General features: G+C 65.1%; 2 protein-coding genes across 5 annotated transcripts; one reads left to right on the top strand and one right to left on the bottom strand.

The window, feature by feature from the left end:
• Positions 1–497: 497 nt before the first annotated feature.
• EMID1 (EMI domain containing 1) lies at positions 498–10,376 on the bottom strand. The gene is made up of 15 exons (XM_030500367.2): positions 10,188–10,376; positions 7,851–7,964; positions 7,657–7,760; positions 6,533–6,619; positions 6,383–6,444; positions 6,115–6,244; positions 5,203–5,301; positions 4,883–5,017; positions 4,558–4,644; positions 4,409–4,461; positions 4,276–4,320; positions 4,118–4,162; positions 3,991–4,035; positions 3,419–3,503; positions 498–979 (listed from the first exon to the last, which is right to left on the bottom strand). The coding sequence occupies exons 1-15, from the start codon at positions 10,340–10,342 to the stop codon at positions 867–869; spliced, it is 1,359 nt and encodes a 452-aa protein (XP_030356227.1). The 5' UTR covers positions 10,343–10,376; the 3' UTR covers positions 498–866.
• A 153-nt stretch (positions 10,377–10,529) lies between these two features.
• DTX1 (deltex E3 ubiquitin ligase 1) lies at positions 10,530–25,834 on the top strand. 4 transcript variants are annotated; one of them, XM_030500360.1, is made up of 10 exons: positions 10,530–10,596; positions 14,952–15,610; positions 19,370–20,024; positions 22,966–23,027; positions 23,134–23,295; positions 23,530–23,591; positions 23,675–23,833; positions 23,941–24,102; positions 24,181–24,270; positions 25,272–25,834. In XM_030500360.1, exons 2-10 carry the CDS (start codon positions 15,352–15,354, stop codon positions 25,494–25,496), a joined length of 1,836 nt encoding a protein of 611 aa, XP_030356220.1. In that variant the 5' UTR covers positions 10,530–10,596; positions 14,952–15,351; the 3' UTR covers positions 25,497–25,834. The 4 variants fall into 4 exon arrangements, with proteins under 4 accessions (XP_030356220.1, XP_030356222.1, XP_030356219.1 ...); XM_030500362.1 differs by lacking the exon at positions 10,530–10,596 and adding an exon at positions 13,710–13,728; XM_030500359.1 differs by lacking the exon at positions 10,530–10,596 and adding an exon at positions 13,780–13,941.
• The last annotated feature ends 214 nt before the right edge of the window (positions 25,835–26,048 follow it).

The following is a 26,048-nucleotide window of genomic DNA, read 5'->3' as shown; positions in this document are numbered from 1 at the left end:
AGTGCCCCCCCAGCGCCCCCCAGTGCCCCCCAGCGCCCCCCAGTGCTCCCCAGTGCCCCCCAGTGGCCCCCCAGTGCCACCCAGTACCCCCCAGTGCTCTCAGTGCCCCCCTAGTGCCTCCCAGTGCCCCTCAGTGCCACCCCAGTGCCCCCCCAGTGCTCCCCAGTGCCCCCCAGTGGCCCCCCAGTGCCTCCCAGTACCCCCCAGTGCTCTCAGTGCCCCCCCAAGTGTCCCCCCAGTGCCCCCACAGTGCCACCCATGCCTCACATAGGTGGGCATCCATGGGTGTGTGGTTGTCCCATGGGTGGCACTGCTTGGTTGGGTGTCCCATGGGTGGCACTGCACACCCCTGTGTCCCCCGGGTCCTCCTGCAGGTCCCCACGGCCCGTCTCCCCATAGCCCCATCCCAACCCCAACAACACCCATGGGACCCCCCCCCATCCCCACAGCACCCATGAGTGCCCCTTCACCCCAGGGCACTGAGGGATGCTGCAGGACACGGCTTCAGGCGGCGTTTAATGACCTCGGGGTCCCAAAGCAGCAGGATGAAGCTCGGGGGGGGGGGGTGTCCCACTGTCACCCCCCAGCACTGGGGGTCACCACGGGGGCACATGGGAAGGAATTACCCCCCCTCAGAGCTGCCCCTTGGGGTGGGGGTATAAAAGGGACAAGGGGGGGACTCCCTGTGACCCCTTTGTGCTCCAACTTGGGGGGGGGTCAAGCAAAGCATGGGGGGGGCTGGTGCCGTGCCACCAGCTAGCACCAAGAGGGGACACTGGAGGGGGGGGAACACCCCAAATCTGCCCCCCCACCCCCCCAGCACGGCAGTGGTGGGGTGACAGTGGGTGCCCCCCCCCAAGGCTGTGTCACTGGTGGCCATGGGGGGGCCGCTGGTGGGGGGTCACGATGGGGTACGTGGGGGGGTGGCCACGGCCACGCTTGTCCCGGGGGGGGGCACCACCGGAGCCGGGTTCTGCCTCTGTGGGGGGAAAGGAGAAGAGGTGTCAAAGGGACCCCCAAAAGCCACCCAGTGTTGGAGGGGGGGTCCTGCCCCCCAAAATGGGGTTCATTGTGCAGGGACCCCCACACTCTGCCATTGGGGGGGGAAACACACACACAGGGACCCCCCCGCTGGCACCCGGCCCTGGCACCCCGAGGTGTGACCCTGCAAAGCACAGCGGGGGGGGGTATGAGGGGTGCGGGGGGGGGCACCCGCTGCCCCCCCGTAGGTGAGCAGGCGGGGGGGGGCTGGGCATGGGGTGGCACGTGGGGTCCCTCCGGCCAAGGGGGATCCAGGGGGACCCTTGGGCCAAGGGGGGCTCCAGGGGCATCTGTCTCAACCCAAGGGGGTCTCCATGGTCTCCATTGACCTTGGGGGTCTCCATGGTCTCCCTTGGTTTGAGAAGGGCTCCATGGTCTCCCTTGGCCCAAGAGGTTCTCCATGGCTTTTCCTCAACCCAAGAGGGTCTCCATGGTCTCCATTGACCTTGGGGGACTCCAAGGGCTCTCTTGGGCCGAGAGGGGGTCCATGGGCTTCCCTTGGTTTGAGAAGGGCTCCATGGTCTCCTTTAACCCAAGAGGGTCTCCATGGTGGTTTCTCAGTCCAAGAGCGTGTCCATGGTCTCCCTTGATCATTGGGGATCTCCAAGGTTTCCTTTGGACCAAGAGGGTCTCCATGGGTTTCCCTTGGTTTGAAAAGGCCTCCCTTGATCATTGGAAGCTCCAGGGTTTCCCTTGGCTCAAGAGGATCTCCAAGGTCTCCCCTGGCCTTGGGGGACTCCACGGTCTCCCTTGGCTTGAGAAAGGCTCCATGGTCTCCATTAGCAGAAGAGCCTCCATGGTTGTCTCTCTCAATCCAAGACGTTCTCCATGGTCTCTCTTGGCCCTGGGGAACTCCAGGGGCTCCCTTAGTCCCAGAGGGGCTCCATGGGTTCCCCTTGGATTGAGAAGGGCTCTATGGTCACCCTTGATCACTGGGAAGCATTGGGGTTTCCATGGCCCAAGACGTTCTCCATGGTTTTTTCTCAACCCAAGAGGGTCTCCATGGCCTCCATTGACCTTGGAGACTGCAGGGGCTCTCTTGCTCCAAGACGGGCTCCATGGTTTCCCTTGGTTTGAGAAGGGCTCCATGGTCTCCTTTAACCCAAGAGGTTCTCCATGGTTGTTTCTCAATCCAAGAGGGCCTCCATGGTGTCCTTTGATCGTTAGGGAGCTCCGGGGCTTCCCTTGGCCCAAGAGGGTCTCCATGGTTGTTTCTCAACCCGAGAGATTCTCCATGGTCACCCTTGATCACTGGAAAGCTCCAGGGCTTCCCTTGGCCCAAGAGGTTCTCCATGGGTTGCCCTTGGTTTGAGAAGGGCTCCATGGTCTCTCTTGGTGATTGGGAAGCTCCATGGTTCCCCTTGGCTTTGAGGATCTCCATGGTCTCCCTTGGTTTGAGAAGGGCTCCATGGTCTCCCTCGGCCTAAGAGGTTCTCCACGGTTGCCTCTCAACCCAAGAGGTTCTCCATGGGTGCCTCTCAACCCAAGAGGTTCTCCATGGGTGCCTCTCAACCCAAGAGGTTCTCCATGGTCGCGTCTCAACCCAAGAGGCTCTCACGGCCACCCTTGGCCCAGGGGGGCCCCAAGGACCTGCTCCGTGCGCTGCAGCCCCCGTTGCCCGGTGCCCGCTGCCGCGGGGAGCCCGCGGCTCGGGCGGGGAGGGAGGAGGAAGCGGTTACCTGGCCAGATGGTGGCTTCCAGCAAGGTGACCCTTCCAGCCAGGACCTCCAGCCGGGCCTGCTGCTGCGGGGGGGCAGCTACCGGCCTGGGGGAGAGTGAGAGAGCAGAGAGCAGCGCGCGTTGGCAGCACAGGGTGATGGGGGGTGATGGGGGGTGATGTGGGGTGACACGGGGTGACACGGGGTGACAAAGCACAGCGCATTGGCAGAGCATGGGGTGCCACAACCCAGGGTGCCAGGTCTCCAGGAGCGTGTCCTCCTGCTCCCACAGGGGTGCCGGGGGCTCCCCATGGCCCCAGGGGGATGCGAGGGGCTCCCCCACGTCTATAGGTCCAGGTTGGGGGCTGCGGGTCCCTTGTGCTGATGGGGACATGGTTGTCCCCTGCACGGGCAGGTCCCATTGGGGTGCTCCATGTGCCACCCCCCAGCACGCTGAGCCCCATGGATGTGTCCCCAGCCTGCCAGGGGGGACACAGGGTGTCCCCAAGGTGGACACTGTCCCCGGTGTCCCTGTCCCGGGGGGGGCCCTGGGGTACCATGGTGGCCACGATGCCACCACGGTGTGGGTGATGACATCATGATGACATCACGATGACATCACACCGCTGCCATGACATCAGCGAGCCCAGGGTGATGTGATAGGGGCCACTGGGGATGGGGGTCACCCCATGGCCGGAGCGGGGCCCCCCCTTACTCACCGTAGAGCCCAATCATGGTCTCCAGGATTAGGACCCTCTCTGCTAAGATCTTGAGCGCCTCGCGGAGCTGGTGCAAGCCCTCCCCCTGGCACAGGACAGGGATGGGGTCAGGGGGGCCGGACCCACACATGGACCCTGCTGTGGGGCACGGGGGGAACATGGGCACCCCACACCCCCCGGGCACCAGCAGGACAATGGGGCGAGGGGTGGGGGGAACCCCAGGGACTGGGGACCCCCAGGTCATCGGGGTGCTGGGAATGGGATATGGTACTGGGGACCCTCATGTCACCATTGGGGTCCTGGGGATGGGATATGGTACTGGGGAGCCCCATGTCATCATTGGGGTGCTGGGGACGGGACACAGCACTGGGGACACCCATGTCATCATTGGGGTGCTGGGGATGAGATATGGCACTGGGGACCCCCATGTCACCATTGGGGTCCTGGGGATGAGATATGGCACTGGGGACGCCCATGTCACCATTGGGGTCCCAGGGACAAGACACGGGGGAGAGCAGGGTTGGGGTCTGGGGGTCCCCTCACTTGTGCCCCCAGTGCCCCCCATCACTCACCCAAGTGCCCCTGTCCCCCGGCTCGCCCCTGGGGCCTTTGTCACCCTGAAACACAGAGAGGAGAGGGCCTGGCAGTGGGGGGGGACACGGGGGGCTGTGGCCGGGGGGGCCGGACCCCGCACCCTACCTGTGCCCCGTCCTGCCCGCGGCTGCCGGGGGGGCCCTGGGGACCCTGCGGGGGGGGAAAGAGCCCGTCAACACCCGGGGGGGGAGCACAGACACCCCCATTATGGGGATGCTCACAGAGACCCCCCCCGGTGAGACCCCCCCTTGTGTCACACTCACCCTGTCCCCCTTGTCCCCGGGGGGGCCGGGAGCCCCGGCTCTGCCCTGTGCAAGGACAAGGTGCCATCAGCCATGGGGTGGGGGGGACACGATGGGGCTGAACCCACCCCGTGCCCCCTACCCCAGCACTTACATCGGGTCCTGGGGGGCCGGGGGGCCCGATGGGACCGGGGGGGCCGGGGGGACCTGCAGGAGAGGGGGCACTGCTCAGGTTGGCACTGGGAGGGTGCCCCACAGTGGGGCAGCCCCAAAGCGATGGGGTGCGGATGGGGGGGCACTCACCCATCGGCCCCATGGGTCCAGGGGGTCCGGCGGGACCCACGATCCCCCCCGCAGCTTCGGTGACAGTGTTGGTCAGGAGCGGGTCCCCTGGGGGGAAAATGAGAGGGTCAGCATGGGGAAGGGACCCCATAACCCCCCATCTCCATCCCTATCCCATCCACATCCCATCTCCATCCTCATCCCCATCCCATCTGCATCCCATCTCCATCCCCATCCCACCTCCATCCCATCCCATCTCCATCCTCATCCCATCTCCATCCTCATCCCCATCCCATCTCCATCCCATCCCCATCCCCATCCCATCCCCATCCCATCCTGTCCTTACTGGGCTCGGTGTGGGGCACTGCTGGCCCCACAGGCGCAGGGGTCCCGGGGGGGCCGGGGGGCCCGCGTGACCCCTTCTCTCCAGGGACCCCCCTGGCTCCATCCCGACCGGGTGGTCCTGGGGGGCCGGGGGGGCCTGCAAGGAGGAAGAGGAGGGTGAAGGATGGGGGGGCCCCTGTTGAACCCCCATTGCCTGGAGCTGAGCCCCAGAACTGCTGCAGGGACCCCCCCGAGTTCTGCCCATTCCAGCTGGAGCCAGGCACCGGGATGGGCCCCCCCGGGGATGGAACCCCCCAACCTCCCACCGGGGCCCCCCCTTACCTGGCGGCCCCATCGGCCCCTTCACCCCAGGAATGCCCAATGGGCCCTGTCCTCCTGCATCCCCCTTGGGGCCGGGGGGGCCCCGCGCGCCTGGTCTCCCTGCAGCCAACAGCACCCTCAGGACAGCAGCCGGGACCCCCCCTCGGTGGGTGCCCCCCCAGCACCCAGTCCCCACCATCACCCCCTTGGGGAGAGCAGGGGTCCGGGAGCACCCCAAGAGCTGGTGCCCCCACCCTGCCCCAAACCAAAGCACTGGGAGGGGAGCAAAGCCCAAAACCCTTCAACATCCACCCCCGCCCCCGAGCTCTGGTTGCCACATGTGGCCAAATGTCCCATGGGGATGGGATTGGGATGGGATGGGGATGGAGATGGAATGGGGATGGGGATGAGGATGGGATTGGGATGGGGATGAGGATGGAGATGGAATGGGGATGGGGATGGGATTGGGATGGGGATGAGGATGGAGATGGGATGGGGATGGAGACAGGATAGGGATGGGATGGAATGGGAATGGGGACGGGCATGGGATTGGGATGTGGATGGGATGTGGATGGGATGGGGATAGGATGGAATTAGGATTGGGATGTGAGTGGGGATGGCATGGGATCGGGACGTGGACGGGGATGGGAATGGGATTGGGATGGGGATGGGATGGAATGGGAATAGGGATGGGGATGGGATTGGGATGGGGATGGGATGGAGATAGGATGGGGATGGGATGGGGATGGGACACTGGAGTGAGGCTGAGGGTCCCCAAGAGGGGTGTCCCCAAGGTGCCCCCCCCAACATTAACAACACCCGGGTACGTTTTCCAGGGCAATGGCGCTGCCACCACCCCAGTGCCACAGGGGGGCCCTTGTCACCATGGGGGAGGGCAGCATGTGGGGTTGGGGAGGGCAGCTCCTTCCGTACCGTCATCCCCAGGGCTCCCGCGGGCGGCCGGGGACCCCCAGAGCTGCCCCATTCCTGCCCCCCTGCCCAGGGCGCTGCTTTTGGATGCTGGGGTGGTGCTGGGTGGGTCCGACACTGAGAGCCGGGCCACCTGCAGAGACACCGGATAGCAGGATTGGGTGCTGTGGGTTACAAGGTGACCCCCCCCCGGGGTTCTGCACCCCTCAGGGGGTGGCTCCATGCTCGGGGGGGGCCAGGACCCCCGGTCGTGGCACGGGGATGGCTTTACCTGTGCCTCCAGCGTGGCGAGCCGGGCTGTCAGCTCCCCGACACGGCTGCAGTTCAGGCATCCTATGGGGGGGAAGCGGGGAGGCACCTCGGTGGGGTGGGGGGCACCCACCCCTCTTCACCCACATGGGTGCCGTGGGGCTGGACCCACCTGAGAAAGCCGTGGGGCGCAGGGAGGGGCGCCGTGGGGCAGCGCTGGGGCGGCCGGTGTCCCGCAGGGACAGGAAGGTGGGAGCCTCTGCTCAGAAAGGGGGGGGTCAGGAAAAGGGGGGGTTCAGATCCCCCAAACCCAGCCCCTAACCCCCCCCCAAGTGCTGAACCCCCACAACACCCCATGGCCCTGTAGCAGCTCTATACAGTGAGACCCCCCCAAACCCAGCTTGGAGGGGGGGGTCAGTGCCCACATCCCTGACCCACAGCGGGGGGACAGGCAGTGCCACCACGGTGCAGGGGACAGGCAGCGCCGCGCTGAGCGGGGCCAGATGTGGGGCACCCGGCCAAGCACACAGAGAGGAGGAGGAGGAAGAGCCCCCCCGCGCTGCTGCCACCCAGCTGGTTCCAGCGCTCCCCGTGCCACCCACTGCCCCTATGGGCTGGCGACCCACAGTGGGGTCCGAGGGAGAGGGAGGGAGGAGGAGGAGGGTGAGGGTGGGGATGAAGAACAGGCTGGGGACCCAGTGCTGAGGATGGGGCTGTTATCCACAGCCAAGCCAAGCACCCACCCACCCCTGCATGTCCCCATCCAGCCTAATGTGGGGATATCCATCTGCCAGCCGTGACCCACTGCTCCACAGGGATCTGCCGATCCCAACTCACCCACCTCCCCATCCATCCACACACAGGGATGTCACCCACCCACCTACACAGGAGCATCAAGCCAGCCATCTATCCACTTACCCATCCATCTACCCGCAGGAACACCCATCCATCAACCCACCCATGGGAACATCCATCCCTCCACCCAAAAAACATCCATCCATTTACCCATCTATGGGAACATCCAGCCATCAACCCACCCAATCCACAGGAACATCCATCCATCCATCCATGGGAACATCCACCCATCTACCCATTCACCCACACAGAACGTCCTCATCCGTACTTCCCTCCATCCATCCATCCATCCACCCATCCACCCATCCACCTCTCCCCCGCAGCAATCCCAATGCGGGAGGGTACCACATCCCCATCACAACCCCTGGCTGACACCCCCCCCTCCCCAGCCATGGCGAGCACCAGAAGCCCAGCACCAGGTCAGGATGAGCCCATTCCCACCTTCCTGGCAGTTGCTCCCGCTGTGCCCGGGGCAGCACCTCCACTCCAGCGCTGTCAGGGTCCTGTAGCTCACTCTGTAGATGGGCCAGACCATGGTGCGGTAGCTGCTGGCACAAAGTGCTGCGTGTCACCCCATCGCGGGGTGATGGAGCACCCCGGGGTGCTGGGGGGGGGGGGGATCACCATGTCCTCACCTGCCCCCACTGCAGGCCAGGGGCCAGCGGCACCCCTGGAACACGCGCTGCAGGAAGGTGCCGTTCTGGACGTGGCACGACACCGTCCGTGTCACCGTGTACGAACACCAGTTGCTGCAAGAGAGACCCCCAGTGCCACCAGCCCTGCCCATGGGGCTGCCAGTGTCCCCCCACCCCATCCCAGGGGGTCTTACCCCCCCAAATCCTCCCTAACCCAGCTTTCGGGGTGCCCATGAGGAGCCCCATCCTTGGCACGCCGGGGGGAACTGGGGCCCCGCATTCCTGGAGCATTCCCACCCGGCATGACGCTGGCGCCGGCTGGCCTGGAGCAGCGCCCGGAGCCCCCCCCGCACCCCCAGCCCACCCCACCCGGCACAAAGGCTCCTTTCTTCGGGCTCCTCATGCCAGGCTCTGCCCGCACAGCCTCAGTTTCCCCCTGCGAAGGGGGGGGACAGCAGTGTCCCCGTGTCCCAGGCAGGGCGGGCTGCACCCTCGGCTCTGCAATTCGGGTCAAACGCCGAGGTTTTGGGGCCGCCGCAGCCCCTGCAAGCTCGGAGGCGGTGGCAGCGGGGAGGGGACAATTGTCTGGGAGGTGCCGGGGGGGGCACAGCAGGGTGGCACAGGGCTTTCCGGCCGGGCAGCAGCCCAAGAGGGCCCGGCGCCAGCGCCACGACAGCGCCGAGCCCGCCGCGGCTGCTCCGCGCTCCTGCTGCCACCCGCGGGGTCCTGGGGGGCAGCGGCACCTCCAGCCCCCCCCCAACCTACGAGGGCACCCCCCAGCATTGTCCCCATCCGGCCCCCGGACGATGTTTCCCATGTATATGGCAATGGGATGTGGCCGTGCTGCTGTGGGGCGAGGGTGCAGGAGCGGTGCCAGCGCTGGCTGCGCCGGGTGCCCGCGGGGATGGGATGGGATGGGGAAGGAGAATGAGGAACGGGAATGGGCAAAGGGGAGTGAGGAACGGAGAGTGGGGATGGGAAGTGGGGATGGGGAATGAGGAATGGGAATGGGGAATGGGGAAAGGGGAATAGGGAGTGGGGGAAAGGAATGGAGAAAGCGGAATAGGGAATGGGGAAAGCAGAATGGGGAATGGGGAACAGGGACTGGGGAAAGGGGAATGGAGATGGAGAATGGGGAATGGGGAAAGGGAAAAGGGGAGTGGGGAATGGGGATGGGGGAATGGAGATGGAGAATGGGGAATGGGGAAAGGGAAAAGGGGAATGGAGTTGGGGGAATGAGGATGGGGAATGAGGGATGGGGATGGGGAAGGGGGAATGGGGATGGATCCCAGCCCGTTTCTCCTCCCTCCTGGCAGAGGGATGACAGGAGCTGGCGGGCATCAGGCATTGGCATGCAGGGGCTTGTGTGGCCTCCCCTGACCTGGCCCACCACTCCTGCACCGAGTTGCCCCGGGCTCTGCAGACACACACCCGGGGCAGAGCCCGCCTTGGGGCTGGCTCCGAATCCCAAACCACCCTCTTCCCAAAAGCAGCCTCTTGGCTTTGTGCCCCCTGCTTGGACACGGAGGATCCCAGCCATGCCTTAGCCCGAGGAGAGGGATGGGGGCTCCCGGGCTCCCTGATGCCATCGGCAGGGTGGTGGGTGCCGGGTCACGGGCTGGGGTGTCCCGAGGGGACCCCGCAGGACAGTGCCAGGGCGCCGGGGGCTTCCTGGGCTTGGCCGGGAGGGGAAGGGGAAATGAGGCAGCTTCTGCCCGTCGCCGACCCGAGCGGAACCGGGAGGTCCCGGCAATCCGGTGCCGGAGACACGGCCAGAGCCAAAGATTTCCTGTAAACAACCCCCCGGCACCCCCTGCGCGGCGCCGGGACCGGGCTGGGGGGGGGACGGGGACCATGGCCCCCCAAAACGGGCAGGGGTGGTCCCCGCCACTCCCCGGGCATGGGCAGGACCCCCACCACCAGCGCCAGCAGTCCCAGAGCGCCCAGGACCCCCAGTAACGAGCCCTGGGTGCTTGGATAAGCCCAGCAGTGATGCTAGCCCCATAAGTCCTACTAGCCCCAGTAACCCCCTAGTAAGCCCCAGTCGGTCCCGCTGCTCCCAGTATCCCACAGAAAGCCCCGGCAGCCCCCCACCCTTCCCAGCCCCGGTAGCCCCAGCAGCACAGACCGAGCAGCCCCTGCCCTGCGATACCCAGCACCCGGTGCCCCCCCGTACCCGATGTCCTGGTACGCGGTGCCCGATGCCCCCCGGTACCCGTTGCCCATTTCCCCCGTGCCCCCAACGCTCCGTGCGCCCCCTCCCCGGTTCCTGCGCTCCACCCCCGTGCCCAGACACCGTCGGTGTCCCCGGCGGCCCCGGTGCCCCGGTGCCGGTACCTGCGGGCTGCGGGCGGCAGCACGGCCGGGCTCCAGGAGCCGGCGGCGGGCGGCAGCAGCAGGCAGCAGAGGCACAGGCAGAGCCGCAGGGGTGCAGGCAGCGGTGCAGGCAGCGGCAGGCAGCGGCGGCAGCGCCCCCGGCCACGTCCAGCCATGCCGGCGCTGCCCGGGCACCGGCACCGGCACCGAGCGGCGGGAGGGGCAGCGGAGCGGGAGGAGGAGGAGGAGGGATGAAGAAGGAGGAGGGATGGAGGAGGAGGGATGATGGAGGAGGAGGAGGGCCCCCCCGCCTCCCGCCTTCCGCCCCGCCGGCCCGGGGGTCCCGCTGGCGGCATGGACACGGCGGGGGCACGGTCTGGGGACACAGACATGGCCCGGGGGGGCCACGGTGCGGGACCCTGGTCCCCGGGTGAGTGCGTGTGCCCGGTGTGAGCCCCCCCCCGTGGGTGCACACACGTGTGTGCATGTACGTGTGCATGGGTGCACATGTATGTGTGCTTCTGTGTGCACAGGGGTGCACATGTGTGTGTGCATGGACATGTGCATGGGTACACATGTCTGTGCTTCTGTGTATGCATGGGTACACACATGTACAGGGGTGCACACCTATATACGCATCTGCATGTGCTTGGGTTTACACACGTGTGTACATCCCTGTGTATGCACATGCGTGTGTGCATTGGTGCACATCTCTGTGTGCTCCTGTGTGTGCATGGGTGCACACGTGTGTGTGCATGGACATGTGCATGGGTGCACTCATCCATGTGCTCCTGCGTGTGCACGGGTCCACACGTGTGCACATCTGTATGCACATGGGTCCACATGTGTGTGAGCATGTACGAGCGCATTGGCACACAGATGTGGGTGCATCTGCATGTGCATGGGTGCACACATCTGTGTGCTTCTGTGTGCACATGGGTTCACGTGTGTGTCTGGGTATGTGTGCATGGCTTCACACCTATGTGGGCATGAGCACACACATGTGTGTGCACATCTGTGTGTCCTCATGCGCTCACATGCCCATCCATGTTGCATGTGCTGCAGGTCCCTGCGTGTTCGTGTCTTGCGTGTGTGCCTGTGCGTGTCTGCAGCCTGGCTGTGTGTACGCCCGCCTGTCTGTCTGTGTGTCTGTCTGTGTCTGTGTCTGTCTCTGCTGCTCTTCCGGCCGCCTCTTCCATGTGCGTGTGTGTGGTCCCGTGTCGGGGCGTGTAAGGAGGCCATGTGTGTGTTTGCGTGTGTGTGCATGGGCATGTGTGTGTGTGGTCCCTGCTCGGGGGGGGCCCACAGGCAGCGTGTGCGTGTGTCCGTCTGTCAGCACCCATCATCCCCCACCACTTGCATGGGGGTCCCAAGCATCCGGACCCCCACCTGTAAGGTGCACTCTGCTTGTGCCCCCTCATCTATGGGGACAGCTCTGGAAGGGCTGGAGCTGGGGTTTGGGGGGACACAAGTGGGGCAGGAGGAGGGAGCTCTCCCATACCCCCCCCCCCACTGGGGGACCCTCACCTTGGTCGGAGCACGGGGTGCCCCCGGGCCCCCCCGGGGTGGCCTTGCGGCGCTGTTTACCTCTGTGGGTGCTGGAGCAGCCGAAGGTCACCGCGCTTCTCCTCAGACTAAACAAGGCTGCGGCGGGTGCTGGAATCCCGTGGGATGTCGCACCGGATGATGCCCGTGTCCCCCCCCGGGTCTGGGTGCATGCTCCCCCCCATGCACCGGTGGGATGGATCCCACTTGGCCTCCGGCAGCCCAGGGCTGGGGCTTTGAGGGGCTGCAGGCACTGGGGACCCCGTCTTGTCCCCCCGGGGGGGCAGCCCCACTCCTGCTGCTCCCTCATGGCTGTCCCAGCCCCGAGTGGAGCACGCTTGGGCTGCACAAGACATTGGCCCCACGGGTCCCCCGAGTGACCCCCGGCCAGCCGTGGGGTCCCCTCACCCATGGCCACCCCCGCTCGATGGCTGGAATCCCTCGAGGGCTCCTCGCCTGTTTCAGGCTGGCTCCACGTCCGCAAGCCGTGGCCCTATCCCAGTCCCAGGTCCCCACGGCATGGCCCAGCTCCAGATTCCTGCCCCAGCTCCAGGTCCCCATGCCATGTCCCCATCCCAGCCGCAGGTCCCCATGCCATACCCCAGCTCCACGTCCCTGCCCTGGCTCCATGTCCCCATGGCATGTTCCCATCCCACCTGGGATAGGGACGTGGGATGGGGAAAGGCTGTTGGTGGGTCCCAAGGGTGCTAATGGGGGCCCCCCACCCCTGCCTGAGCCTGTCACAGGGTGCCGGCCCCCAGCCCCATCTGCCGTGGGGACATGAGGCCTGGGTGCAGCCCATGGCAGGGATGGGGCAGCGGGTGGCCCCTGCCCGTGAGGGCTCATGGGGACGGGCGGGTGTCGCCGCGCTCGGCCCGCTCCGCCGCTGCTCGCCCGGGGCTCACACCCGGGGCCACCAGGTGTCACTGCGGGGCCACCGTGGCCATCGCCGCCCGGTCCCAGCCACCCCCAGGGCCAGACCCGGTCCCACGGGTGTCCCGGAGCCTAAGGGGGGACAAGGTCCCCATGGGGACACTTCTCTCCCAGCTGACGAGCCTGTGGTGCCACTGCCCGGTCCTGTGCTGGGTGCTGGGTGCTGGTGTTGGTGCTGGTGCTGGGTGCTGGGTGCTGGGTGTTGGGTGTTGGGTGCTGGGTGTTGGGTGCTGGTGCTGGGTACTGGGTGCCGGGTGTTGGGTGCCGGTGCTTGGTGCTGGGTGCTGGTGCTGGGTGTTGGGTGCTGGGTGCTGGGTGCTGGGTGTTGGGTGTTGGGTTCTGGTGCTGGGTACTGGGTGCTGGGTGTTGGGTGCCAGTGCTTGGTGCTGGGTACTGGGTGCTGGGTGTTGGGTGCCAGTGCTTGGTGCTGGCTGCTGGGTGCTGGTGCTGGGTGCTTGGTGCTGGCTGTTGGGTGCCAGGTGCTGGGTGCCCTGTGTCAGTGGGGTCCCCAGTGCGGGTCCCCGATGTGGGTGCGTGTCCTGGCCTTGTTCTGGGTGTGGGTGCACTCGTGGCTTGTGCCCTGGGTGCCAGAGTGAGTGCTGGGGTGACCTATCCCCGGTATGGGTCCCCAGTGCTGGGCACTGGTGTGTGTCCCCTGTGTGTGGCCCTGGTGTGGGTGCCCAGCCCTGGTGTGGGTGCCCAGACCCACTACAAGTCCCTGATGTGGGTCCCCGGTCCTAGTGGGTGTCTCCATTGCAGATGCCCGGCCCCAGAGGGTGTCCCTGGTGCTGCTGTGGGTCCCTGGTCCCGGTGCATGTCCTCGGTGTGGGTGCCTGGCCTGGTGTGGGTGCCCGGTCTCAGTGCAGGTCCCTGATCCGGGTGCGTGTCCCTGGTGTGGGTGCCCGCTGTGGGTGCCCAGTCCTGGTACAGGTCCCCAGTGCGGGGCCACAGTCCCAGTAGGTGTCCCCGGTGTGTGTCCCCAGTCCCGATGCGGGTGCCCGTTCCCGATGCGTGTTCCCGGTGCCCGGTCCCGATGCGTGTCCCCGGTGCAGATGCCCAGTCCCGGTGCGGGTGCCCGGTCCGGGTGCGTGTTCCCGGTGCCCGGTCCCGATGCGTGTCCCCGATGCGTGTCCCCGGCGCGGGTGCCCGCGCGGCCGTGCGCGCCGCCGCAGGTGCCCGTGGCTGCCTGGCGCTGGCGGATCGCTGCCGCCGCCCGGCCCCGCGCCCGCTGCCGCCGCCGCCGCCGCCGCTGCTCCCGGTGCGGCTGCGGGTCCCGCTGCGGCGGCCGGAGGTCGCGGTGAGGAGCGCGGGCGATGCCGGGCGGCGGCGGCGGCGGCCATGGCGGGGCGGGGGGATCCGGATCCGCGGGAGGGGGCACCGTGCACCGGGGAAGGGGGGACCGTGCACCGGGGGCTGCGTGAGCCGGGGGCACCGCGCACCGGGGGCTGCGTGAAGCAGGAGCGCCGAGGGCTGCTGCGCACCGGGGGGACCGTGCACCGGGGGTCGGGCCTGGCCTTTTCCCCCCCCTCCAAGGCAGCTGGGGCCGGGGGAAGGGGGGGTCCTGGTGTCGGGGTGAGGGTCCCCCTGGCTCCGGCGGTGCTCGGGGTCACGGCGGGCGCGGGGTGAGCAGGACGGTGCACACGCGTGTGGCGGCGGGAGGCTGCGTGTGTGTGTGTGAGCATCCCGGAGGGGGGGGTTTTGTTGCCGTGGGTCCCCGTGTCGGTGTGTCTGTCTGTGTCCCGCTGGCTGTGTCACCGGCTGCGTGTGTGCCCGTGTCTCTGTGTCACCGTGTCTGTGTGTGCCTGCCTGTGTCCGTGTGTCTGTCTGCTACGGAGGCTGTGCAGCAAACACCCCCCCTCCAGCCCTCCAACCCCATCCCGGTGGGTCTGGGGGTGCTTGGGGTGGACTCGGCGCTGGGATGGGCAGCGGGGGGCCCGGGATCACCCCCAGCACGATGCCTGCAGTGCAGATCATCAATCACCGGTGGCTGGAGCGGGCTCGGGGTCTGCGGGCTCCCCGGCACCCTGACCGGCTGGGCAGGGAGCAATGGGGACCCCCCCTTTGTGGGACCCCCGCTACCTCCCAGTGCTGTGATCAGGGTCGCCTGTCACCCCCCTTGTCCCCCTCGTCCCCACTGTCACATTGGAGGCCGGCAGCCGGCCGGGGCTGGCAGGGAGCCCACGCTGCCAGGGCTGCGGGCACAGCGGCCTCGCTGCCCCCCGGCTCCATGGGGGTGATGGGGACCGTCCCCACGCTGCCACCCATCAGAGAACACGGGGTGACCGTGGCCGGGGCCCTGTTTTGCAGGTGATACCCCCATTTGTTCACCCCCGGTGACGTGCTGGGCGGCGGGGACAGCGGTGGAGCCAGCGAGGACGTGAGGAGGAAGAGGAGGAGGGGGTGTCTCGGGGACAGCGTGTCACCGGCGCGGGGGTCCCGGTGGCGGTCTGGAGCCGGAGCCCTGCCAGCGCCGCAAGGAGGAGGAAGGGCCGAGGAGGACGCGCCGGGTGATGGATGGCCCCAGCGCTGGGTGTGCGGGGACCGGGCGGCGCGGGGACCTCGGGGACCGTGGGGACCGGGCTGGCAGCGCCCACCTCTGCTGAGCGCCGGAGCCCGCCGGCGGCAGGAGCCGGGAGGAGCATCCCGAGGGGCTGCCCCCGTGTCGCTGTGGCCGGCGCGGCGCGGGGCTGAGCCGCTGAGCCCCGGCATGGCGCGGCAGGGCGCGGGGGCCATGCTGGCCGCCGGGGGCCTCGGCTTCCCCCCGCAGAACCTGGCCCGGGTGGTGGTGTGGGAGTGGCTGAACGAGCACGGGCGCTGGAGGCCCTACTCGGCCGCCGTGTGCCACCACATCGAGAACGTGCTGAAGGAGGACGCCCGCGGCAGCGTGGTGCTGGGGCAGGTCGATGTCCAGCTGGCGCCCTACATCATCGACCTCCAGTCCATGCACCAGTTCCGGCAGGACACGGGTAAGGGGCTGGCGCCGGGATGGGAATGTCCATCTGTCCATCCATCTATCCAACCATCCCTCCATCCATCTATCTAACCATTCCTCCATCCATCCATCCATCCCTCCAACCATCCATCCATCCCTCTAACCATCCATCCAACCATTATCCAACCATCCATCCATCGATTCATGCAACCATCATTCATCCATCCATCATCCATCCATCTGTCCCTCCATCCATCCCTCCATCCCTCCATCCATCCCTCCATGCATCCATCCAACCATTATCCAATCATCCATCCATCCATCATCCATCCATCCCTCCCTCCCTCCATCCATCCATCCATCCATCCATCCATCCATCCATCCATCATCCATCCATCCACCCAACCATCATTCATCCATCCATCCACCCACTCACTCACCCACTCAGTGTGTATCTTTATCTGCCTGTTGTTTCATCCATCCATCTGTCCGTCTGCCCATACTGTCCATTCATCCATTGCTCTCTCTTGCTACATATCTGTTTATCACTCCATCCATCCATCCATCCATCCATCCACAGAATCGCAGAATCCCAGCCTGGTTTGGGTTGGAAGGACCTTAAAGCTCCTCCAGTTCCAACCCCTGCCACGGGCAGGGACACCTTCCACTAGAGCAGGTTGCTCCAAGCCCCTGTGTCCAACCTGGCCTTGAACACTGCCAGGGATGGGGCAGCCACAGCTTCTCTGGGCACCCTGTGCCAGCGCCTCAGCACCCTCACAGGGAAGAGCTGCTGCCTCAGAGCTCATCTCAGTCTCCCCTCTGGCAGGTTAATCTATCCATGCATCCCTCCATCCCTCCATCTGCCCATCCGTCCATCCATCCATCCATCCATCCATCCATCCATCCATCCATCCATCCATCCATCCCTCCACCCATCCATCAATGCATATACCCACCCACCTGTCCTTTCATCCCATTGCACACACACTCCTCTCTGTCCATCTGTCCCTCCCATCCCTTCTCTCCTCCCCTCGTCCTCTCCCTCCATGGATCCTGCAAGGCTCCTCCAGGCCTTTCCTTTCCCCCTCCCCACTTCCCTCCTCTACCATGGACCTCTGCCCAGGAGGGACATATATCCTGACATCCCTCCATCCCCTCTCACCCCCAGTGGGGTGCTATGCTGGGTGATGTGTCCCACTGGCCACCCATTTGCCCCACAAAACTGCTCTACCCCAGCTCTCCAGGGAACTGGGGATGCCCCAGTTTGGGCACTGGGAGCTGCTGACGGCACCGTGCTGCAGCATGCATCCAGGCCGTGTGTCCGGGGGGAAATCAGAGCTGGTCCAGAGCCCAGACCCCATTAATGTGTCCCATTAAACTGCTGTGTGCCAGCTCTGCTGGTTCGGGTGCTGTCCTGGCCATCCCTGCATTCCTGCCTGCAGGAAGCATGGGAATGCCGAGGCCAGGCAGAGCAGGCAGAGGACCTGTCACACGCTGTGTGACACCCTCATCCCCCATCACTCACCTGGGGACACACGGGGGCCGCCCCAGAGCAGGACCACCGTGGCCACCGGTGCCCCCATTCCTGGTCACCAGCCATGGCAAAAGGCCCTGCATGCGGATGTGGCTCCCACAATGGGCTGGGGACCAAGATGGGGACGGAGCCAGGGACCTGTCACCCTTGTGCTGCCTCTGCCATCGAACCTGGCTCCGAATCGGACTCCAGCCGGCCACGGACTTGGCAAAGGGCAGCTTGGCACCCGCAGCCCTGAGTCAGCGGGGCAGGGCCCCATAGGGCTGCGGTGCCAGCGGGACACCCTGGCTGTCCCCACGCCAGCTCCTGCATCCTCTGACAGCAGAGGTCTGGTGTCACATCCCATGGCCGGGTGCTCCCGGGGAACACCATGGTGGGGACATGCTGGGTTTGGGGGTGAAATGTACCTGCTGGGAGCAAACAAGAGCTTCTCAGGATGTCCTGGGTACCGCAAGGCTTGGAGACAGGGATGCTGGGAGAGGGATGTCATGGGAGGGGATGTGGCCTTCACTTTGGCTCCATGGTGTAGACTGTCACCTCTTTGTGCCCCATCCCATCATCTTTGTGCCCACCATCCATCATCTTTGCCCCGGGATGAGGCCTGGGGGCACCCAGGTTTGGAGGCTGTTGGGTGTCTCTGGACTCTCATGGTGCTCAGGGACATGAGGGTCCCTGTGCTGAAGGTGTTCCTGGTGCTTGCTGTGACATGGGGACACGGGGAAGGTGGGCAGGAGGCTGGGGGCAAGGGGAGGTTGCCTTGTGCCATGCCTGGGCAGGGAGAAACCCAATCCAAACAGCAATGGAGTGAAACGAGGTGACCCTGTTCCGAGTGTGTTCCATCCCGGTGGCCCTTGGGGACACTGGCTCGGCCCCACGGCTGGTGGAGGGGACAGGATGTGGGGCTGGGGCAGCTGGTGGCCCCTGGGGACCTGTGTGTGCCCGCATGGACGGGCTGGCATGTCCCCGCCTCATCCTCTTCTGCTTTGCTCTGCGGCAGCGGGATGCGGGATGCGGCTGCGAGAGGAGAGTGGGATGTGGGACATGGATGTGAGTGGGATGTGGGATGTGGGTATGAATGTGCAGCAGGATGGGGGACATGAGCACAAGGATGGATATGAACACAAGTGGAATGCGGGGCATGGATGTGAGCGGGATGTGGGATGTGGGCATGAGTGGGCAGCAGGATGGGGGACATGGATTCAAGGATGGATGTGAACACAAGTGGAATGCAGGGCATGGATGTGAGCGGGATGTGGGCAGCAGGATGGGGGACACAGACACAAGGATGGATGTGAACATAAGCAGGATGCAGGGCATGGATGTGGGCAGCAGGGTGGGGGACATGGACACAGGGATGGATGTGAACATAAGTGGGGTGCAGGGCATGGATGTGAGCAGGATGTGGGTATGAGTGTGCAGCAGAAGGACACAGGGATGGATGTGAACACAAGTGGGATGCAGGGCACGGATGCGGAGATGAGCCGGCGCTGGGATTGGGATGGGGCCGGGCGGGATGAGCAGGCTGGAGCCTTCCTCCTGTGGGGCCACAGCAGTGCTGCCTCAGCACCAGCTGGCAGCTGGGCCGGGCTCTGCTGCCTGACCCGGGCACCGGCCCATGATTAATGACTATCAATTAGTGTCATTAGCGGGGCCAGAGCCGTGCCGGGGCAGCGCCACTGCTCAGCTGGGGGCTGAGCACCCACACACGCAGCGAGGGGCCGGGATTTGGCCATGGATGAGGGATGATGCTTCGGTCCCGTGGCTGTCAGCACCGGGCAGAGCCACAGCAGCTGCCAGGAAACCCTTCCTGACCGGGAAGTGCTGCAGGGACACAGGGATGGGGAAGGGATCCCGGCCAGGAGGGTGGAGATGGGCCTGGAGCAGAGGGATGGGAAAAGGTGATGGGGGACGAGCGGCATCGCCCTTCCCATGGCGGCCGGGGCCGTGATCCTGGCTGTCGGCATTCCAGTCACTGGCTCACAGGGAAGAGCTTCTGCCTCAGAGCTCATCTCGATCTCCCCTCTGGCAGGTTAAAGCCATTCCCCTTGGCCTGTCCCTCCAGCCCCTTGTCCAAAGCCCCTCTCCAGGTTTGCAGAGTGTGCGAGTGGCGGTTTGCACCCCACAGAGCCTCCTCATCCCCTTCCTTATGGGATGCCGGGCTGGGAACTGGACACCCACATGGGTGCGCAGGCACAGGTCCCTCCACTGGCACCCCGGGGTGCTGCAGCCCATGGGTGCTCACCTCCCTTGTCTCCACAGGGACAATGCGCCCCGTTCGGAGGAACTTCTACGACCCATCCTCAGCGCCGGGGAAGGGGATCGTGTGGGAATGGGAGAACGACAACAGCTCCTGGACCCCCTACGACATGGACATCTGCATCACCATCCAGAACGCCTACGAGAAGCAGCACCCCTGGCTGGACCTCTCCTCCCTGGGCTTCTGCTACCTCATCTACTTCAGCAGCATGTCCCAGATGAACCGGCAGACCCAGCGCAAGCGCCGGCTGCGGCGCCGCATGGACCTGGCCTATCCCCTCACCATGGGCTCCATCCCCAAATCCCAGTCGTGGCCGGTGGGCACCAGCACGGGGACACCCTGCTCCTGCCCTCAGTGCCTGCTGGTCAACAGCACCCGCGCTGCCTCCAACGCCATCCTGGCCTCCCAGCGCCGCAAGCTCTACCCGGGCGCCATCCGGCAGAGCAGCACCTTTGCTGGTGCAGCCCTATGGCCCGTGGGCACGGGGACGGTGGCGGGTGGCACGGCCAAGGGCGAGGGGCTGCGGGTGCCCGGTGCCGGGTTCGCCCCCAGCCCGAGCGTGCCCGGCTCAGCGCCGCTGCCGGGGCTCAACAACCTCAACCGGCCCGGCACACAGCGGGGGGCTGCGCTGGGCGCCCGCGCCACCGTGCCCCCCGGGTAAGCTGGTGGGGACAAGGGGGGCTGTGGTGGCACTAAAGGGTCAGGGGTGGGCACATGGAGCTGGGGGAGAGGGGAGGTGATGGAGGTGCCTCATCCTCTGCCGGCATCTCGTGCTAGAGCTTCTGGCACCGTGGTGAGTCCAGCCCCAAGGTGATGGTGGCAGGAGGGATAGTGCTGGCAGCTGGCTTATCCTGGATGGATCCATGGATCCCTGCTCCTGTAGAGGGGCTGTGGTGGTCTGTGCAGCGTGCTGTGCTGTGCCATGCTGTGCCATCCATTCAGACATCCATCTCCTGCCTGGTCCCAGGGGACTTGTGTCCCCGCTGGCCAGTATGGATACGTGACATGGCTCATGACCCAATGCCACCAGGCAGCTCTCTGGGGAGGACACTGTTGTGGGGAGCACGGCTCCGGTGTCTCCTGCGTAGAATCCCAGCCTGGTTTGGGTTGAAGGGACCTTAAAGCTCCTCCAGTCCCAACTCCCTGCCACGGGCAGGGACACCTTCCACTAGAGCAGGTTGCTCCAAGCCCCTGTGTCCAACCTGGCCTTGAACACTGCCAGGGATGGGAATAACTCACCGAGGGGATGCGGGTGGGTGAGCAGAGCCCCAAGGGGGTGTCTGGTGGGGGTCGCTGTCCTGGCACCCAAGCCCCCATGGCTACACCCCTCAGTGTGTCAGCCTGGCGTCCCCTTGGGGCTCTTGTCACCATGCTGTCACCGGCTAGGGGCAGGCAGGGCAGGCAGGGGCAGGTAGGGGCAGGCAGGAGCAGGCAGGGCGGGAAGGGGCAGACAGGGCTGGAAGGGCAGGTAGGAGCAGGCAAGGGCAGGCAGGAGCAGACGGGGCAGGCAAGGGCAGGTAGTGTCATACGGGGCAGGCAGGAGCAGGCAGGGCAGGCAGGAGCAGTGGGCTGGCACGTTTCCTTCCCCTGCTGACGTGCTGCTTTCGCTTCCGTGTGCCCTGTCCCTTGTCCCCATCACTGTCCCCGTACTGGCACGCAGGGCCCATCCATGCGTCCTCATGGACAGGTAGGAGGAGGCCAGGAAGACCCTGGCGGGGGACTGGGCTCTCCACCACTGCCCAGCCTTGGCGTGGGTACGGGCAGCTTTGGGAATGGGTGGGAAAACTCCTGCAGCCCCGGCTTGTGCGGGGCTGAGCACTGCTGAACTCACCATTGTGGGCCGTGGGGACTTGTGGGGCTGGGCAGGGGTGACACTGATGGTGGAAGCTGCTGTCCGGCTGCTGAGCTAGGGCACTGGACAGAGCTCTGCTGCTGGGCTTCCTGCTTGTCCTTCCTCCCAGTGTGTGCCCTGTGCCTGCCATCCATCCACCCACCCACCCATCCATCCCCCCATCCATGCACCCAGCCATCCATCCATCCCCCCATCCATCTGCCCATCCATCCACCCACCCATCCATCCACCCATCCATCCACTCCTCCCTCCATCCATCCATCCATCCATCCATCCATCCATCCATCCATCCATCCCTCCATCCACCCCTCCCTCCACCCATCCATTCCTTCCTCCCTCCCTCCATCCATCCCTCCATCTCTCCCTCCCTCCCTCCATCCACCCATCCATCCATCCACCCATCCATCCATCCATCCACCCATCCACCCATCCACCCATCCACCCACCCCTCCATCCCTCCCTCCATCTCTCCCTCCCTCCATCCATCCACCCATCCATCCACCCATCCATCCATCCCTCCCTCCCTCTGTTCCTTCTTCCCTCCCTCCCTCCATCCATCCATCCCTCCATCTCTCCCTTCCTCCATCCATCCATCCATCCATCCATCCATCCATCCATCCATCCATCCATCTCCCTGCCCATCCTTCCCTCCCTTTCTCCACTTCGCAAGCCACCCATATCTCCATCCATCTATCAGCCCCTCCATCCCTCCACCCCACTGGTGGCACTGCTGGATCCCTACCTGCACATCAGCCCCAGCTCCCACCCAGATGTGCCTGCACCCACATGTGCCTGCGCTCCCAGCTGCACACCCCGCCTGGTACACATGGGTGCACACCAGCACCCTGCACACATGGGTGCAAGCACAGACACGTGTGCGCACACGAGTACACACGGATGTGCCCTGCGTCAGCAGGGTGAGCAGATGGGGAGGTCCCGGTCATCACCCCGGAGGTCTTGGTGCTGGTACCCTCGAAGGGGCTCTTAGGACATGGAGCGGTGGCAAGGGTGATGGGTCAGCTGGTGAGGTGCGGGTCCCTGGGGAGGATGAGGGACATGGGGTGTCATTATGGGGACATCCCGATGAGGGACGTGGAGCTGCTGGAGCGAGGCCAGAGGAGGCCACGGAGCTGCTGCGAGGGCTGGAGCAGCTCTGCTCTGGAGCCAGGCTGAGAGAGCTGGGCTGGGGCAGCCTGGAGAAGAGAAGGCTCCTGAAGGGGAGACCTTAGAGCAGCTCCAGTGCCTAAAGGGGCTCCAGGAAACCTGGAGAGGGGCTTTGGACAAGGGCCTGTAGGGACAGGCCAAGGGGAATGGCCTTAACCCGCCCACGGGGAGATTGAGATGAGCTCTGAGGCAGAAGCTCTTCCCTGTGAGGGTGCTGAGGTGCTGGCACAGCGTGCCCAGAGAAGCTGTGGCTGCCCCATCCCTGGCAGTGTTCAAGGCCAGGTTGGACACAGGGGCTTGGAGCAACCTGCTCTAGTGGAAGGTGTCCCTGCCTGTGGCAGGGGGCTGGGGCTAGAGGAGATTTAACGTCCCTTCAACCCAAACCAGGCTGGGGATCTATGGTTCCATGATGTCCCCAGGGGTGGCCACATGCACTGGATGACAGCCCTGTGTGATGGGACATCAACCCCCTAAGGCTGTGTCCCCATCTGCCCTGTGTCCCATGGAGGGGACACTGCCCTGGGGTCATGCCATGTGCAGAGGGGGCAATGCTGAGCCCCTTCCCCTCCCATCTCCCTGCAGGGTCCCAGCACTCCCAGTCAAGAACCTGAACAGCACCGGCCCTGTCCACCCGGCCCTCGCAGGTAGGGGGTGTCACAGAGGGGTGACACTGGGCTGGGGGGGTGCAGGCGGTGGGAATGACACATGGACACGGGGCGGATGGACAGACAGCTCCTGTTCCCGGCACAGGGATGACGGGAATCCTCATGTGTGCCGCGGGGCTGCCCGTCTGCCTGACCCGTGCCCCCAAACCCATCCTGCACCCGCCGCCCGTCAGCAAGAGCGACATCAAACCCGTGCCCGGCATCAACGGCATCTGCAGGAAGACCAAGAAGAAGCACCTCAAAAAGAGTAAGGAGCTAATGGTGTCCCTGCACACCCTTGGTTGCCAGGGGGGAAACTGAGGCACGGGCACCGCTGCTGCCCATGGGGATGGGACCCCAAGGGACATGCTGGAGGGCTCTGAGGTGATGCCCATGGCTTCTCATTGCCTCAGGGTGTCCCCATGCTGGTGGCAGCAGGTGACAGGGGGTTCAGGGCACCATGGGCAGGCTCTGATGGCATCCCCCCCTCTGCCCACGGCAGGTAAGACCCCCGAGGACGTGGTCCGTCGGTACATCCAGAAGGTGAAGAACCCCCCGGATGAGGTGAGTGGGGATCCCTGGGCACTGCAGCCGGGGCCGGGAGCCGGGATTCACCTCCCCATCCCACCCGGACCTGTTCCCGGCAGGATTGCACCATCTGCATGGAGCGCCTGGTCACCTCCTCTGGCTATGAGGGTGTGCTGAGCCACAGGGGCATCAAGCCCGAGCTGGTGGGCAAGCTGGGCAAGTGCGGGCACATGTACCACCTCCTCTGCCTCCTGGCCATGTACAACAACGGCAACAAGGTGAGAGGGTCCCTGCCATGGGGTCACCCTCCCCGCAGTCCCCCATCCCCTGGTGGGTGCTGGGGAAGGTGGGTGCTGTCCCTGATGCCCCCCTGGTACCGGTGCAGGATGGCAGCCTGCAGTGCCCCACTTGTAAGGCCATTTATGGGGAGAAGACGGGCACGCAGCCCCCCGGGAAGATGGAGTTCCACCTCATCCCCCATTCCCTCCCGGGCTACACTGACTCCAAAACCATCCGGATTGTCTACGACATTCCCACCGGTATCCAGGTGAGGATCCCACTGCTGGGACGGGTGCCCCCCCCCCCCCCTTCCCAGGCACCCCCTCAGCCGCTGCATTCCCACCAGGGCCCCGAGCACCCCAATCCCGGGAAGAGGTTCACGGCGCGCGGCTTCCCGCGGCACTGCTACCTGCCCGACAACGAGAAGGGCAGGAAGGTGAGGGAGCGCGGGCTGGGAATAGGATGGGATGGAAAATTATAAGGGTGGGATAGAATGGGATGGAATGGCAATCGGATGGGAAGGAAACAGAATGGGAACGGGATGGTATGGGGTGGGAATAGATGGGATGGAATGATGTAGAATGAAGAATGATAGAGATGGGATAGAATGGGATGGGAAGGGATGGGATGGGGATGGGATAGAATGAAGAATGATAAAGACCTGATGGACTGGAATGGAATGGTAATTGGATGGGAAGGAAACAGGATGGGAATGGGATGATATGGGGTGGGAAGAGATGGGATGGAACAATATAGAATGAAGAATGATAAAAATGGGTTAGAATGGGATGGGAAGGGATAGCATGGGAAGGAATGGGATGGGAAGGGATGAGGATGGGACAGAATGGAGAATGATAAGGACCTGACAGAATGGGATAAAATGGCAATTGGATGGGAAGGAAAGGGAATAGGGATGGAATGGTAGGCGGTGGGAAGAGATGGGATGGAATGATACAGAATGAAGAATGATAAAGGTGGGATAGAATGGGATGGGAACAGATGGAATGGGATGGGATGGGATGGCAGTGGTATGGTATAGTATGGGATGGGATGGCAATGGTATGGTATAGTATGGGATGGGATGGGGTGGGATGGGATGGTATGGGGTGGGATGGGATAGAATGAAGAATTATAAAGCTGGAATAGATGGGAAGGGATGAGATGGGATAGTATGGGAAGAGGTGAGATGATGTGGGAAGAAAAGGAATGGAATGGAAGAGAATGATAAGGCTGGGATAGAATGGGAAGGATTGGGAAGGGATGGGGAGGATGCAGCCTTGCTGCTGTGGGGCTGGGATGTGCCACAGGCAAGGGTGGCACTTGTGGGCACCGTGAAGGGGTGAATCCTGCCCCCGGGGTGCTGTGCCATGCCATGCCGGCTGGGAGGAGGGCTGGGGGTGCCGTGGGGCCAGCCATAGCCATGCCTGCCCGCCGCAGGTGCTGAAGCTGCTGATCGTGGCCTGGGACCGGCGGCTCATCTTCACCGTCGGCACCTCCAACACCACGGGCGAGTCGGACACGGTGGTGTGGAACGAGATCCACCACAAGACCGAGTTCGGCTCCAACCTGACGGGCCACGGCTACCCCGACCCCAACTACCTGGACAACGTCTTGGCCGAGCTGCTGGCCCAGGGTGTCTCTGAGGCCACCCTGAAGGACTGAGGCCATGGTGAGGGGCTCCCATCGCCTCCTCACCCCGTGTCCCACCACCTCCGCCGCCTGCGCTGCTTCGCTGCCGACTCCGCAGCCCAGCCGGGTGGGCTCGTGTCCCCCCCCCTCATCCTGGGCCACCCGGTGCCACCCGTGTCCCCGTGTTGTCCCCCCACCCCGTCCCAGTTCATCCCGCTCTCGTGGCGCTAGCATCGTGGGCTGGTGCTTTTGTCACGTGTGGGCTCCTTGCGTGTCACCCGCCCCATGGAGCCGTGTACAGCCGGTGCCGTGTGTACATCTCCGTGTTACAGAATACACCCCGCGCCGGGACAGCGTCCCCGGGTACCCTGTGTGGATCTGCTCCTTCCTGGTGGGATGGACCCGGTGGGAATGTCGCTGAGGACGGGTGGCATCATGGCTGCGGGAAGGCTGGGCTGGCAAAGGGGGGGTTTGGGTACCCCCTCTGGGCAGAGGAACACACACGTGTGTGTGCGGGGTGACCCAGCCCCGCTATCCCCGCACACGGGTCCCGGGAGGGATGCGAGAGGCAGGCGGATGGCGGGG

This window comes from Strigops habroptila, chromosome 11 (genome assembly GCF_004027225.2).
Source record: "Strigops habroptila isolate Jane chromosome 11, bStrHab1.2.pri, whole genome shotgun sequence".
In the NCBI taxonomy this organism is placed as follows: domain Eukaryota; kingdom Metazoa; phylum Chordata; class Aves; order Psittaciformes; family Psittacidae; genus Strigops; species Strigops habroptila.
This window is presented reverse-complemented; position numbering and strand designations above follow the sequence as displayed.